The following is a 13,569-nucleotide window of genomic DNA, read 5'->3' on the forward strand; positions in this document are numbered from 1 at the left end:
TGAGAGGAGGGGCTGGCTGGGTCTGTGTAGCACCTAACACAGCAAGGCCCCGATTTCTACCGCAGCCTCTGGGCATCATTCAGCCAAGGGACATTTACATGGCAGGCCTGGCCCCAGCAGGGGGCAATGGGCACCCCACTGCTTCCCCATCTCTCTGCGCCATTGTGACACGTCCCTCCCGCACACCCATGTTTAGAGCAGCTGAGATGTCCCCAGACCCCCTGGTCTGGCTGGGTCACTGATATTCCATGTTTCTCTGACTAAAGGTGTTTGCAGGTGTGGGAGGGGGTGGAGGATATCAGGCTATTTCGTCTCTTACCATACCCCCCCCCCATGTGTAACATCCCAACTGTTGCCGCAGTAACCAGCCATGATGCCACCCCTCCAAGGACTCCAGGTGAGGGCCTGGCAAACCATCTCAGAAACCCAGCTGCTGCTAATGCAAGGACCGGAGGCGCAGCTGCTCTGCCAAGCCTGGATTCCCCTTTAACGAGCTCGGCCGGCCCCTCCCCTCTGCCCGCCCCCAAGTTGTGGAGCCTTGAGCCCATGTCTTGGGTATCCAATCGGCAGGCAGGCGATGGGGAGAGCAAGCCCCTGTCTGCATTATAAGAGGTTTGCAAGTGCTCTGCCTTGAGCACAGTGAGTGGCGCTCGGAGAAAGAGCTGGGGGGGAATAGGGGGTGGGAGAGGGACTGGGGCGGATGGAGCCTTCAGCCAGCAGGAGGGCACAGGGAGACCACCTGAGCTACTTCATAGAGGATCCAGGCACTGGGACGCTGTACAGGAGGGGCCAGCTCTTGGGAAAGGTACCTTTTCTTCCCCACTTTCAAGCTGTTCTAGGAAGCCAATTCCCCCCAGGGCTGTCAGGGGGCAGAGTCTGACCTCAGCAGTGTGTGCGCATCTGATGGAGACGGTGCTACTTCTGCACTTCTCTAGCACCTGCCACCGGACGCTGGCCATGGATTAAACTCATCCAGCCCCCCTTCTCTGAGGGAGGTAGGGAAGTTATTGTGGTCTCCAGTTTAGATGGGGGAAACTGAGGCATGGGAGGGGGCAGGTTATTTGCCCAAGGTCATCTAATCAGTGACAGAGCTGGGAATAGAACCCAGGAGTCCTGCTGCCTACCCCCCTTCCCCTGTTGGATCCAATGGACACCATTCCCTTCTGAGAGCTGGGACTAAAACCCAGGACTCAAATCCCAGACCCCGCCCTGCTGCTCTCACTAGACCCCAACACTGAGCTGCAGCAGCCCAGGGGCTGATTCAGGAGACGCTGCTGAGTCCAGGGATCAGGCTGTCCCAGTTAGCCGGAGCCCATGGGGTGCACTCACTGCAAAATCAGCAGCAGATTAGCAGGGGGCCGTGCTCACAGCGGGGGGCTGCCAGACGTGCCCTTGGTTCTGGAAGCCGCTTTTCCCACGTTGGCTAGCAGCTGCTTACCAGGGAGAAGTTACAACTCATGAGTTGCTGGGGGCTCTTCCCAGCTCCTCCTGGGTGCAAAGGGAACCCCGCTCCTTACCCTCCCTAATACCCTGAGCCCGATCCTCAATCACTCTGTGCCATCCCTTACACCCGTACAAACTGTGACCCCATCAAGGGCAATTGTTTACACCTACTTTGCCCTGACGCCAGTGACCCAGGAATCAAGGGATCAAAAACACTTGGCCCCAGAACTTCCCTCTGTGGCCAGCTCACGACAAGTCTGCCAAGGGAAGCCCCAAGCACTTAAAGTTACCCTGGACTAGGATGACCAGATGCCCCAGTTTTATAGGGACAGTCCTGATATTTGGGGCTTTGTCTTTATATAGAGTCCTATTCCCCCCCCCCGCCCTGATTTTTCACACTTGCTGGTCACCCTACCCTGGACGGAGCAGCCTAAAGCACTGGTCAGGGCCCTGCTCCGTGCTGTTCCTGCAGGCCCTGGGCACCAGAGGCCAGGATGACCCAGGTCAGCACAGGATGCCCAGCCTGGCTCAATGCCACTCCCCCATGGGCCCAGCCAGCGGCCTGCTAGCCCACACCCGGAGAGCAGGGCTTGCTCCCCACTGGTGCTGCTGCAGTGCCCACCCCCCAGACAAAGCCTCGGTCTCACAGCCCCCGTGATGAGGAAACTGAGGCACAGTGAGGGGTTAAAAATCCAGTGGTGCTGCAAATTTTTATAGTGGAGGTGCTAAAGGTGGAAACCATGTATTTGGGTTGTTGCTACTACTTCAAGCCAGGGGGGTGAGGCAGCCTCCCCAGCCCCCTGAGTTTCAGCACCTAGAGACCCTGTCTGTCTTATTCCCCATCTCTGTTCATAGCCATAACACCCAGTGCTGACCTCACTGTTCTACCAGACAGGGGTGAGACAGGAATGGGTTATGTAGCAGAGCCCGGTGGCAAATGGAGAGAAACTGCTGCTCTCTCCTTTGGGAAACTGAGGCACAGAGGCAAAGCAACTAGCCCATCAGCTGCTGCTGCACCTGCAGGAGGGTGACTTTATCTCTTTCAAGACAGCTGCGTTGGCAGGCAGGAGCGGCCACGTCAAGCAGCAGGATAGCCCCAACTGCCATGCAAAGCTGCCCAAAACACGTACTATCCCTGCTGGAAAGGCTGGTGCCTTGTGCAGCATGTGAGGCTCAGCATGGGCACTTCTTGCTAGTGGTTAGAGCCAGCAATGACGACTCAGGGCCCTGGCCCTGAGGGGAGAAGGACTGAGGAGGTAAAGCAGCATTTGGGGCACCAGGATTGGTTGATTCATCTCATCTCTGGGAGGCGAGCCCGACCTAGGAGTTCTGGGTTCTAGTCCTGCTTCTTACACTAACCTGCCATGGGACTTTGGAGCAGGCACAGCTATTGTCTCTCTCTGCAAAACAAGGATCAGCCCCTCTGGGGTAAGCCTGAGCCCCTCAGATGGAAGGGCCAAGGGTCATCATTGGAAGCACTGTCAGGGTGGGAATGACCCTCCCTGGTTGCCCAACCCCATTGCTTTGTCCCAGGGAAGCTCCCCCTGGTTCAAGTCCCCACAGGGCCAGGGGAGCAAGGGGCACCCCCAGGTTACCAGCATCCTCACGACTCCTCCTTGCACGCAGGGAGCTTTCGGCCGATGCTACAAGTTCATGGACATGTCCACCGGCAAGGTCTACGCTGTCAAGATCGTCCCCCACTCCCGCATCTCCCGGCTGGAGAGCAGGGGGAAGGTGAGCCAGGGGCTACTCCCGAGGGGAGGGGGCATCTAGCACTGGCCAGAGAGAGGAGGGGTCTGGCCAGGTGAGCCTAGAGGTCATGCCCCTTCCTCCCCACACCCTTCTTATCATCCTCCCAGAGGAGCAATTGGCTGCAGCTGGGCCCTATTCTGCCTTCTCCCAGCTGGGCTGCCTATGCTGGGCAGACACTCATGAACTACGGGGAAGGTTAATTAACCCTTTCCTTGCCAGCACCCGGGGCTCAACTATACCCCTCCCCCTGCCAAGCCCCATTCCCATGCCCCCTCACCCCATACCTCAATCTTGGGGGTGATGGGGGATAAACCCCAGAGCAAACAAAAAAGCCCCCCTCCCGCCGCAGACTCTCCACATTCCTCTTCTCACCATCCCCAAGCTCCGGGGTGTCGCCCAGCCCCACGCTGAGACCCGGTCTCTGAGTATTACAGAGCAAACCATGGGCCATGCAGAGATGAGCAGCAGCCTCAAGCGTTAGTGCAGGGTGGGACCACTTCTCATTCCTACATGTAGGGAGGCCATTGCACCTAAGCATCAAAGACTGACAGTGTTAAATCTGTGGCCCAGCCAATTCCCACCCTGCGGGTAACCACAGCCTGATCATCTCCATTCCCCCTGCAGCTTCGTTCAGGATCCAGAAATTCCCCGTCTGCCTCTATCGTGTGACTCAGCTGTTGCGGGACGCTGGTCACATTCCACCGCAGAGCCAGCTGCATTTCGGTGGCAGAGGCGTGATTTCCCTTGTGCACACTGTCTGCCAACTGCTTGGCATCCCTTAGGACCCTTGCCCAAGAGACATGTCAGATCTCGTTAAAGCCTCAGTCTTGCTGTCATTTTACCAGCTCATGTTGGCATCAACCAAAAAGCATGAATGCTCTGAGCTAGCTGGGTTCTGACTCTAATGAAATGGTCAGTGGTGGGTGGATATGCACAGCTGCCACCTATGGGCTGGGATCTGAACTGCATAGCTGAGTATCATAGGCCCTATACTGCTAGCAGCTAATGGGGTTTCTCCTATCACTCCAGTAGCTTTGGGAGGAGCAGAATGATCCCTACTGCTGTCGTAAAGTTCCCAGAGGCTGTGAGTGCAACGCTGAGAGCTGTGAAACTCCGAGCTGGGCGCGAGGACCCAGGATCCACAGGCCCAGCCGGGGAGCAGTGTGTGTGTGTGTGGGTGTGTGTTTTCCACAGTGCTGTATGATTCTAGCTGACTCCAGCACTCCGGGCTCGTGACTCGTTTCTCTTGCTCTTTGTGCACGTCTGCAATTCTCTTCCCACAGGTCGAGAGGGAAATCGAGCTGCACAGCCACCTGAACCATCGGCACATCGTGGGCTTCCACCGGCACTTTGCTGACCGGGACAACATCTACATGATCCTGGAGTACTGCAGCCGCAAGGTGAGCCAAGCCGAGCCAAGGTGCTGGGCCCCGGATTTCATCAGGGAAGGTAGCAAAGAAATACCTAGACTCAGAACCTCCAAGGTGTTTGCACTCTTAACTTCCGTTGAAATCCAGGGAAGTTAGGAGCCTACATACATTTGGGGCCAGAATAACTTGGGCATCTCTCCTGATTCTTTTCCAATCCTCTGGTGTCTGCAAATCTGGCTTGAAAATATGAAACCAGCCTTTATCTGGCTTGCAGCACATTGAGAGGTGCTTGTTTGACTAGTGTTGCGGGAGGCAGCCTGGTCTAGAGCAGAGAAAGTGCTGGGATTCTGGAGATCTGGGGTCTGTTCCCTCTCTGCCTGTGATCTACTCTGTGTGACCTCGAGTGAGTCACTCTCCTCTCCCTTCCACTCTTTGGGCTTAGTGGGCCACCCATGCTGGTGTCACTTAGAGCAGTCCTTAGACTGCTCTAAATTACCCTGGGGCAGTGGAAGATTTCCTGGGAGCAGCCGAGGAATCAGTCCAAACACAGCTATATATATGGCTGCTCCCTTCGGATTGAAAGGGACAGACGTGTTTATTCTTCAGGGCTGACTTTTTAGTCAACTAAGTGAAGGGTGGGGCAGCTTCAGAGGCAATACGAGAGTAACTAACCTGCCTCTAGCAGCTCCACTGACCCTCCGACAAGCAGAGATGGGCTGGAGCCATGAAAGTCAGGCCCAGATGTCGAGCGTTCAAGGGTCAGAGGGAGGGGGGATGGGTTTGACTCAAGCCCCTCCGCCCCGCCCGATCCAATCTGTCCCCAAAAGGCTGGGCGGGGGGTTACCAGCACCTTGGACCATGCTGCCAGTCGGAGGCTTGTGTACTGTGCGGGACACAAACTGTCACTGAGCTGTTTCCTCTCCCCATCCCCAGTCCCTTGCCCACATCCTGAAGGCCAGGAAAACTCTGACAGAACCAGAGGTCCGATATTACCTGAGGCAGATCATTGCGGGGCTGTGCTACCTCCACCAGCAGGGCATCATCCACCGCGACCTTAAGCTGAGTATGTGGCTCGGGCTGGCGGCAACAAGCTGGGGCTGGCTGGAGCACAGGGTGATGCCGGGGTGGAAGGGGGGATCCCCAAAGGGTGCAGGAGGAGAGACCTCGCCAGTGATGCTTACACATTGCCCTCTGATGCTGAGCAGGTGCCCGTGGGAAAGCGACTGGCAGAGGGAACTGGATTCCGCCCCACCCCTCCAGAGTCCTCGCCTAGACATGCTATGGGACTTGGCTGCCGTGGGGAAGGCACCCTATGGGGACAGGAGGGCAGTATTGCCTAGCAGTCATAGCCAGGACTTGGGAATCAGGACTCCTGGGCTCTATGCCGCGCTTGGGTGGTGCAGTGGGTCGAAGTGTGGGGAGGCCGGGGGGGGGTTGGAACTCCTGGGTCTTCTTTCCAACTCTGAGGCATGTGGAGCAGGTTGCTGGGTGCCAGGACTCTGGGGTTCTGGTGTCAGCTCTGGGAGGGGGCCCTATAGGTTGGGGGAAAGGAGGGAAGGGGCTGGGAGTTGGGGCTCCTGGGTCCTCTCTCCAGCCATGAGAAGCATTGAGCTGGTTTTGGGGTGCCAGGACTCCTAGGTTCTCATCCTGGTTCTGGGAATCTGGTCCAGTCGGTGTGGGGAACAGAGGAACAGTGGTGGCTGGGAGTCACCTGGGTTCTTTTTCCAGCTGTACTTGAGGCAGGTCACGTCCTTCCCCTTCCTCTCAGCTCCCGCACAGGGCAATGAGGAGATGGGACTGAGCTCCTAGAGGCTCAGACCCTTGGATTGATTGGTCTCTGCCTTACAGCAATGCAGCACCAGGGGTCCCCAAATCCATCTTCCTGGGGACCCCTTCAATCCTTTAAGCCCTGAGCAGCAGTGAAGGAGTTAATCGCCCCCGTGCCTTTCACCTTGGCCACTGAGACCCCACCCAAAGGAGGCTGGGGGCTGGAGAGGGGTTATAAATACACCAGCAGCGCGTCTGGCCGTCTGGCTTGTTGGGAGTAAATGCCACCAGCGTGACTTCATGCTTCTGAATGGGAGCCCGGGAGCCAGCTCTCCATGTAGGGGCTGCCCCGTGGAGGGGGAGATACATGGGGACCCCCAGATGTGGCCTCTCTCCCTGACACGCACACAGCTGCCCCCTGCCAAGCAGCCTCTGTCTGCTGGGCTGGGGAGGGCCTCCTGCCTCTGATTTATTGCTCCCATGGGGCACATTCAAACCGCCAGGGCTACTGAGGAGACCCTGCCCAGACCCTTCCCCGGAACAATGGGCTACTCCTGTCTCCACAGCTGCTTGAGCTGCTGTACAGAAAAATATCGGCACAGACGGCCCCGCATAAGCGCCCCTCCATGCTCCCTTCTCCTCTGCAGCATGGTCTAGTGGCTAGAGCCTGGGAGCCAGTACACCATTCCCAGCCCTGCTACTGATTCCTTGTGTGATCTGGAGCCAGTTCTTTCCTGCTCCGTGCCTCAGTTTCCCCACCTATAAAGGGGGGTGACTCTGGCCCTGTGACTGGAAAGCTGCCCGGAGTGCGCTCAGCGGCTGACCTCTCTTCACCCCACAGGTAACTTCTTCCTCACAAAGAATATGCAGGTGAAGATCGGGGACCTGGGGCTGGCAACGAGAGACGAGCAGGCCAGTCAGAGACGGGGGTAAGTGCTGGCCCAGCACAGCCTGCAGCCCTCGCCGGGGGGCTCTGCATAATCACCTCCTGTTCCTTTTCCCCTACAGCGTGGTATGTGGGACCCCCAACTACCTGGCCCCTGAGGTGATCGCCAAGAAGGGGCACTCCTTCCAGTCCGACATCTGGGCCCTGGGCTGCATCATGTGAGTGAGGCGCCAGGCTGCAACTGGGCAAATGCCTCCGAGAGGGATGGGTGGGGCCGGGTCAGTGGGGAGGGAATGGGATATGGGGCACCAGCTCCAACCCAGCCCCCGGGTGGGGAACAGGCTGGTTCAGTGGAGTGGGGAAATGGGATACGGGGCATTCTGACTCTGTGGGGCACCGGCTCCAATCCAGCCCCAGGGGGAATGGCTGGTTCAGTGGGGTGGGGAATGGGACACTGGGCCTTTCCCCTCTAGGGAATGCTCTGATTGGCTGCTTGTGCCCACCTTGGTGTACTGGGAAGGCTCTGATTGGCTGCTGTCCCTCGCCCCAGGTACACAGCTCTGACAGGCTGCTCCCCCTTTGAGATCACCCACAAGCAGGAGATGTACCAGTGCATCCGGGAGGGCCAGTACCCCGCCCCCAACCACCTCTCGCCCGGCGCCAGGAAGCTGATCGGCCGCCTGCTGGCACCCCGCCCCTTGGAGCGGCCCAGCCTGGAGGAGGTGCTGGAGCATGAATTCTTCACCCAGGTGTGGGCAATGCAGGGGTGGGCGAGTCTCCCCAGGCACTATAGATGGCAGGCACCCATCCTGAGTGGCGCTGCAACCCCTGCTGTGTACCAGGATTTAAGATGGGTGCTGAGCGTACTGTGGAGGAACCGGGCCCCATTGCTGGGCATGCCCAGGGTGGGTGTGCACCTGTGCTTCCCTGTCTTAGGATGAATGCCACCTCCCCTGGCCCACAGCCCCCAGAAGGGTCCCGTGCCCTTAGCTCAGCTGCAAAGAGCTGTGACCGGGCCTGGTGCAAACCAAAGCCAATAGGATCCAGGTGCGGGCACTGGCAGGTTCTTGCACCCAGCCCCCGACACAGTGTCCCAAGTCCCTGGGCTGTGCTCCAACCTCTCCAGCCCCTCTGAGTTACTTCCACCATCCCTGGCCTCTATGGCCCCTTTTAGCCCTGGTGCCCATATGGACTGTGGGGTCCTTGCCCTGCCCCCTCTGTGGCACCAGCTCGCGATACGGCCGGGAATGGAGTGACGTGGCTGTCGTCTCCCAGGGTTTCACTCCGGACAAGCTGCCGTCCCGCGCCTGCCACTCGGTGCCCATCTTCACACTGCCCAATCCGATCGGCAAGCTCCTGCAGAAGGCGGCCAAGGTGCTGTTCAGGGGGTTGCTGTGCCAGGAGCCCCGGGCAGGTGGGTCAAGCGACTGCGTTCCCCCGTGCTCTGGGCTGAGCTTGGCAGTGCCCGTGTGGCATCACGGCTCCGCTGTGTCTCCATCCAGGTAGCCCATTACCCGGCGAGGAGCCGGAGAAGCTGATGAGCCAATCCCGGCCGGCTCAGAACCTGCCCAGCACGGAGCAGCACAGCGAGGTAGGAGGGGTCCGTGGGCAGGAGGGTGGGGAGGGACCTGGGGGGTCTGCAGCCCGGCTCCCCCCTCTCACCTGCTGTCCCCATCTCCCTGCCAGGTGGAAAGAGGCAGTGTCCAGGCTGCGCCGTTACCCGAGGGCCCCCACATGTTCTCCATCCATCTGCTCATGACGGGAGCTCTCAGGCCCAGAAGCTCCAGTGCTGACTGTGAGTGGATGCCACATTTCCCAGACCAGCCTCTGGCTGTGGGGCTGGAATCTGGGAAGGTTCCTGGCTGGAGACATCCGGGGCCCGATGCAGCTGGGAGTGGTGTGTGCAGAGCCCTTGGTGGGGATCGGGCCCTGGGGGGGCTCCGGTTGGGCCCCCACACCAAAGACCTCTCTCCGTCTCCACCTCCCTTGGGAGCTGCCCGGGGAGGCTGCAGCTCACGTGCACTGTGTGGCCAGGGGCCCGGAGCAGCCCCCAGTAGGGCCGCCGGGAGCCTGCTGGGCTGGGATCGCTGCAGTACGAGGCCCCCGTCTCCCTAGGGTTGCCAACTGTCTAATCGCACAAACCCAAATACCCTTGCCCCGCCGCCTGCCCCAAGGCCCCTCCCTCCGTCACTCACTCTCCCACACCCTCACTCACTTTCACTGGGCTGGGGCAGGCGATTGGGGTGCAGGAGGGGGTGAGGGGTGTGGGCTCCAGGTGGGTGGCGCAGCAGGGCTAAGGCAGTCTCCTTGCCTGCCCTGACCCCGCGCTGCTCCTGGAAATGGCTGGCACGTCCCTGGGCGGGGCAGGGGTCTCCGCATGCTGCCCAAGCGCCAACTCCGCAGCTCCCATGGGCCGGGAACTGCAGCCAATGGGAGCTGCGGGGGCCAAGCCTGCCTTAGCCCTGCCGCGATGCCAGACTTTTAGCACCTAAAAACCTCCCGGGTTGGCTTCAGTAGCCTCCGGGAGATAGGGCCTGATTCCGGGAGACTCTTAGCGAAACTGGGAGAGTTGGCAACCCTACACCTCCCCCTGGTGTGGCCCCCCTGGGTTCCCCCTTCCGGTTGGCTGGTTGGGGCAACAGCACCACTCATTGCGGGGGGGGGGGAGGCACTCAGGGCAGGAGAGCACATGGGGCTGGCTGGGCAGAGAAATGATCCAGCCACCTGCTGTGCTCACTGGCGGAAGCATTGTCTAGCGGTTAGATGGGGGTGGGGGATCAGGACCCCAGGGTTCTCTCTCTGGCTCCGGGAGGGGACTGGGATATAGTGGTTAGATGGGGGGGATGAGAACTCCTGGGTTCTAGCCCCAACTCTGGCAGGTGTAGTGATGGGGGCTGGAAGGTGGGGGGCAGAAGGGTGACCCTGCCAGGCTTACAGGGGGTTCCATGCATGGAGCCCTGATCCCGGCCCCATCTCTGCAGCAGATGCAGGCTGGAGCGTGGGGAGCGCGGTGCAATCAGTCACCAGGGTGCTGAGCAGCTGCCTGGCGAACATGCCTCTGGGTAAGAGGGAGCCCTGCGCCGGAGACCCACAAACCCCTACACGCCCAGCTCCATCGTCCCCTGGGCCTTCCTCAGCCCAGGCACCAAGCCCCCCACGCAAACCTGGCCAGATACAGGTGGGGCCTGGGCTGGGCTGACTGGACCCACCCTGGGTGCAGGCTCCAACTGGGCCACTGTCCAGCCCATTGGCTGCAGGGGCTAGGACTCCATGCTGGGGGGTGGGGTTGCCCCACTAGGCCTGGCAGTGCCAGGGGTTGGGCCGGGCCAGTGGGGGTCTGCTGGGTGGAGGCACAGGCTGCTCAGGTTGCCTCCTGCCCCCACCTGCTCTGTCAGGGCTTCTCCCCAGCTGGCCGGGCACCAGGGGCCTGCGAGGGCCTCTGTGCTGGGCCTCAGGTCCCCTCTTTCTCCTTGCAGCTGAGCACAACCCTGTGCAGCGCCTGGCGCCGCCCATCCTCTGGGTCACCAGGTGGGTGGATTATTCCAACAAGTACGGCTTCGGCTACCTGCTCTCGGACGGCTCTACGGGCGCCCTGCTTGCCGATGGCACCCACCTAGCCCTCTGCCTGCAGCCACCGTAGGTATCCCACGGACACCCACCTGGCCCTCTGCCCCCTCCCCTGGGCACCTGCCTGGCTCCCTCCCCGGGCACCTGCCTAGCCCTCTGCTTGCAGCCATCGTAGGTATCCCCCCCCGGTCACCCGCCTGGCCCTCTTCCCCTTCTCCTGGTCACCCACCTGGCCCTCTGCCCTCTCCCCCGGGCACCTGCCTGGCCCTCCGCCCCCACCTGAGAATCCACCTGGCCCTCTACCTTCCCAGCACCCACCTCAGCACCTGCCTTGCCACCCCTGGAGCCCTCTGCATGGTCAGCCCCACCCCCCCTCAGACACCCACCTCCCCGCCTGCCCATGCAGCAGTAGCTACCTCCAAACTCCCCCCCATCTTCTGCTCAGTCCCCCTGACACCCACCTTGCCTGGCACCTGCCCTGGCAGGTCTCTGGGCACCTGGGACAACTGCTGCCTCCTCTCCAGGGGTTCTGCCTGGCGCCCTCCCAGCCCCCGGGCTGCTGCTCCAGCCTCGCGGCTTTTTTTGTTGCTTCCTTCCAGGCGTGTCTGCTACTGCCCAGGGCATGGGGAGGCCATGTCCTTCCCCCAGAGCGACGTGCCCGCCTCCCTGGCCACGAAGATGGGCATCCTGCACTTCTTCTCCCAGTACATGCAGCAAAAGCTGCTGGAGGTGAGGCCCTGGGGCTGGGGAAACCCCATGTTGTGGGGGGGGCTGTAAGGGGGAGCCACGCTCGGTGCCCCCGCCCCTGGCACAGCCAGCTGCCTGACTCTGCTCCTGCTGGCAGGGGGGGAGCGAGCCGGCGGGTCCCAGCAGCTCCACAGACGCTCCCTGTCTCCTGTGCTGTGCCAAGTCGGACCGGGCGCTGCTGATGCTCTTCAGCAATGGGACGCTGCAGGTAACCCCCTCCCAAGCCCCCCGGCACGCCCTTGAGCCCCTGCCCCATGGCTGCTCCCTCCTCTCCCCTGATCCGTCCTTCCCCTCCACCCCGCAGCGCCCCGCAACCGCCATCACACTTCCCCCAAGCCACGCCCCAGGCTCTGGCTCCTCCCACCCAACACAGGGCCTCTGCAGACCTAGGCTGCTCTGGAATATCCAGTGTCACAAGTGAAGTGAGTTTGACGGCCTCAGCTGCGTTCCACAGTCTGGCCGGGGCGACAGGCCCAGGGCTGGGAATGCGGGGCCCCAGAAGGGCTGCAGTCCTTGCTCCCCTACTCACACTGCCCCAAGGCCCTCTCCTGGCAGCAGGGCCAGACAGTGGCAGTGGGGGCTGGAAAGCCCTTGGGAAAGGGGGGCTTAGGTGCAAGGGCAGCTGGGGGCTGGTAGTCGGGGGGCAGAAGGGTCAGAACTAGAGGGCAAGGGGGAGGCAGTGGAGCAGGAGCCCCAACCCTGCAGCCAGAGCTCCCTAAGCTCATGGGGGCTGGTCCGATTGTCGGATCCCAGCAGCGGGGGCCACCAGCTGGGCTCCTGGCCCTCCCCAATGTGTGTGTGTGTGTGTGTGTGTGTGTGTAGGGGGAGACTCTGGGGTGGGGGCAGGGGTATTAACCCTCTCCTGGGCCAGGTTCTGTGGGACGCCGCGTCACTCCCCTCTCTGCCCCACAGGTCAATTTCTATCACGACCACACCAAGCTCGTGCTGAGCTGCCCAGGCGGTGGGCACCTCCTGACCTTCATTGACCAGCAGCGCATCAGTGCCACCTTCCCGCTGGGCGCCCTGGCCACAGGGGGCTGCACCCCAGCCCTGCGGGAGCGCCTGCAGTATGCCCTCGACATGGCCCACTGCCTGTAGCTGCTTCCACTGCCCCCCCGGGACTCTCCCGCCCCCGGCAGCCAGACCTGCTGCCCAGCGCCAGGCGTGGCATGGACATGGACACTGGGTGGCTGAGGTGATGTTGTGGCCTGAGGCAGGCCCATTAGGGGCTCTTCTGGGACCCAATTTGATGATCAAACCCTACTCCCTGGCTTGGGGGGTGTTGTGGAGACATGGGTACTTTCCACTCTGCCCCTCTGGAATCAGCGGTGCCTGGAGGTGCCCGTTTGCCCGATGCTAATGCCGGCCCAGGAGCTTCACCCACTGGCGTCCCCTGAGGATGGGATTTGGGGCGCTGCAAATGGGCCTTGACCTCCAAAGGTGGCTCCCAAAGGGGAGCTGGAGCAGCGGGTGGTGGGGGCCACCAGGCTGCATGGAATGGCTGGGGCCCGTGGCCAGGCAAACTGGGGAGTTGTCTGCAGGGTCTGGGACTGCAGCTGGCCAGGCCTGACCACTCTGCGCTGGCAGAGGGTGGGGAACGGGCCTGCTGGGCCAGGCTCCCGCCCAGACTGGAGCCAGGATGGGAAGGGGGCGCTGAAAGCCAAGGTTATGAGATGGAGGGAGGTGCTCTGAGGAGGCAAGAGAACCCAGGAGTCCAAATGTGGGAGGTGTGACAGGGTCGGGCCAGATGGCTACAGGAAAATGATCCTATTGGGATCCAGGAAGTGGTTGGGCGGAAGCCCACTGCTAAAGGACCCCCTCTCAGTCTAAGGGGAGGATCCACAGGACCTGGAAACCAAGTGATTCCGGGGGACAACTAATGAAATAACAGGGACAGGAGTGCAGTCAAAGGGTCAAACGAAGGGAACCTGATGGGGACACTGAGCAGAGAACCCCAGACAGCGCCCAGTGCTCCTCGAAGGCGAAAAGGGAGCTAGTGGACGCCGCGCAGAGGAACTCTGCCCGGAGGCGTGAACG

General features: G+C 61.1%; 1 protein-coding gene across 4 annotated transcripts; it reads left to right on the forward strand.

Moving 5' to 3' along the window:
* Nucleotides 1–684: 684 nt before the first annotated feature.
* Nucleotides 685–13,342, forward strand: PLK5 (polo like kinase 5 (inactive)). 4 transcript variants are annotated; one of them, XM_043502534.1, is made up of 15 exons: nucleotides 685–805; nucleotides 3,070–3,177; nucleotides 4,479–4,595; nucleotides 5,499–5,628; nucleotides 7,174–7,261; nucleotides 7,341–7,436; nucleotides 7,769–7,967; nucleotides 8,494–8,632; nucleotides 8,721–8,809; nucleotides 8,905–9,013; nucleotides 10,200–10,280; nucleotides 10,695–10,854; nucleotides 11,385–11,514; nucleotides 11,630–11,740; nucleotides 12,445–13,342. In XM_043502534.1, exons 1-15 carry the CDS (start codon nucleotides 701–703, stop codon nucleotides 12,628–12,630), a joined length of 1,848 nt encoding a protein of 615 aa, XP_043358469.1. In that variant the 5' UTR covers nucleotides 685–700; the 3' UTR covers nucleotides 12,631–13,342. The 4 variants fall into 4 exon arrangements, with proteins under 4 accessions (XP_043358469.1, XP_043358470.1, XP_038239949.1 ...); XM_043502535.1 differs by having other exon boundaries at nucleotides 10,695–10,746; XM_038384021.2 differs by lacking the exon at nucleotides 10,200–10,280.
* The last annotated feature ends 227 nt before the right edge of the window (nucleotides 13,343–13,569 follow it).

The sequence above is a fragment of the Dermochelys coriacea genome, chromosome 25 (genome assembly GCF_009764565.3).
Source record: "Dermochelys coriacea isolate rDerCor1 chromosome 25, rDerCor1.pri.v4, whole genome shotgun sequence".
NCBI lineage: Eukaryota > Metazoa > Chordata > Testudines > Dermochelyidae > Dermochelys > Dermochelys coriacea.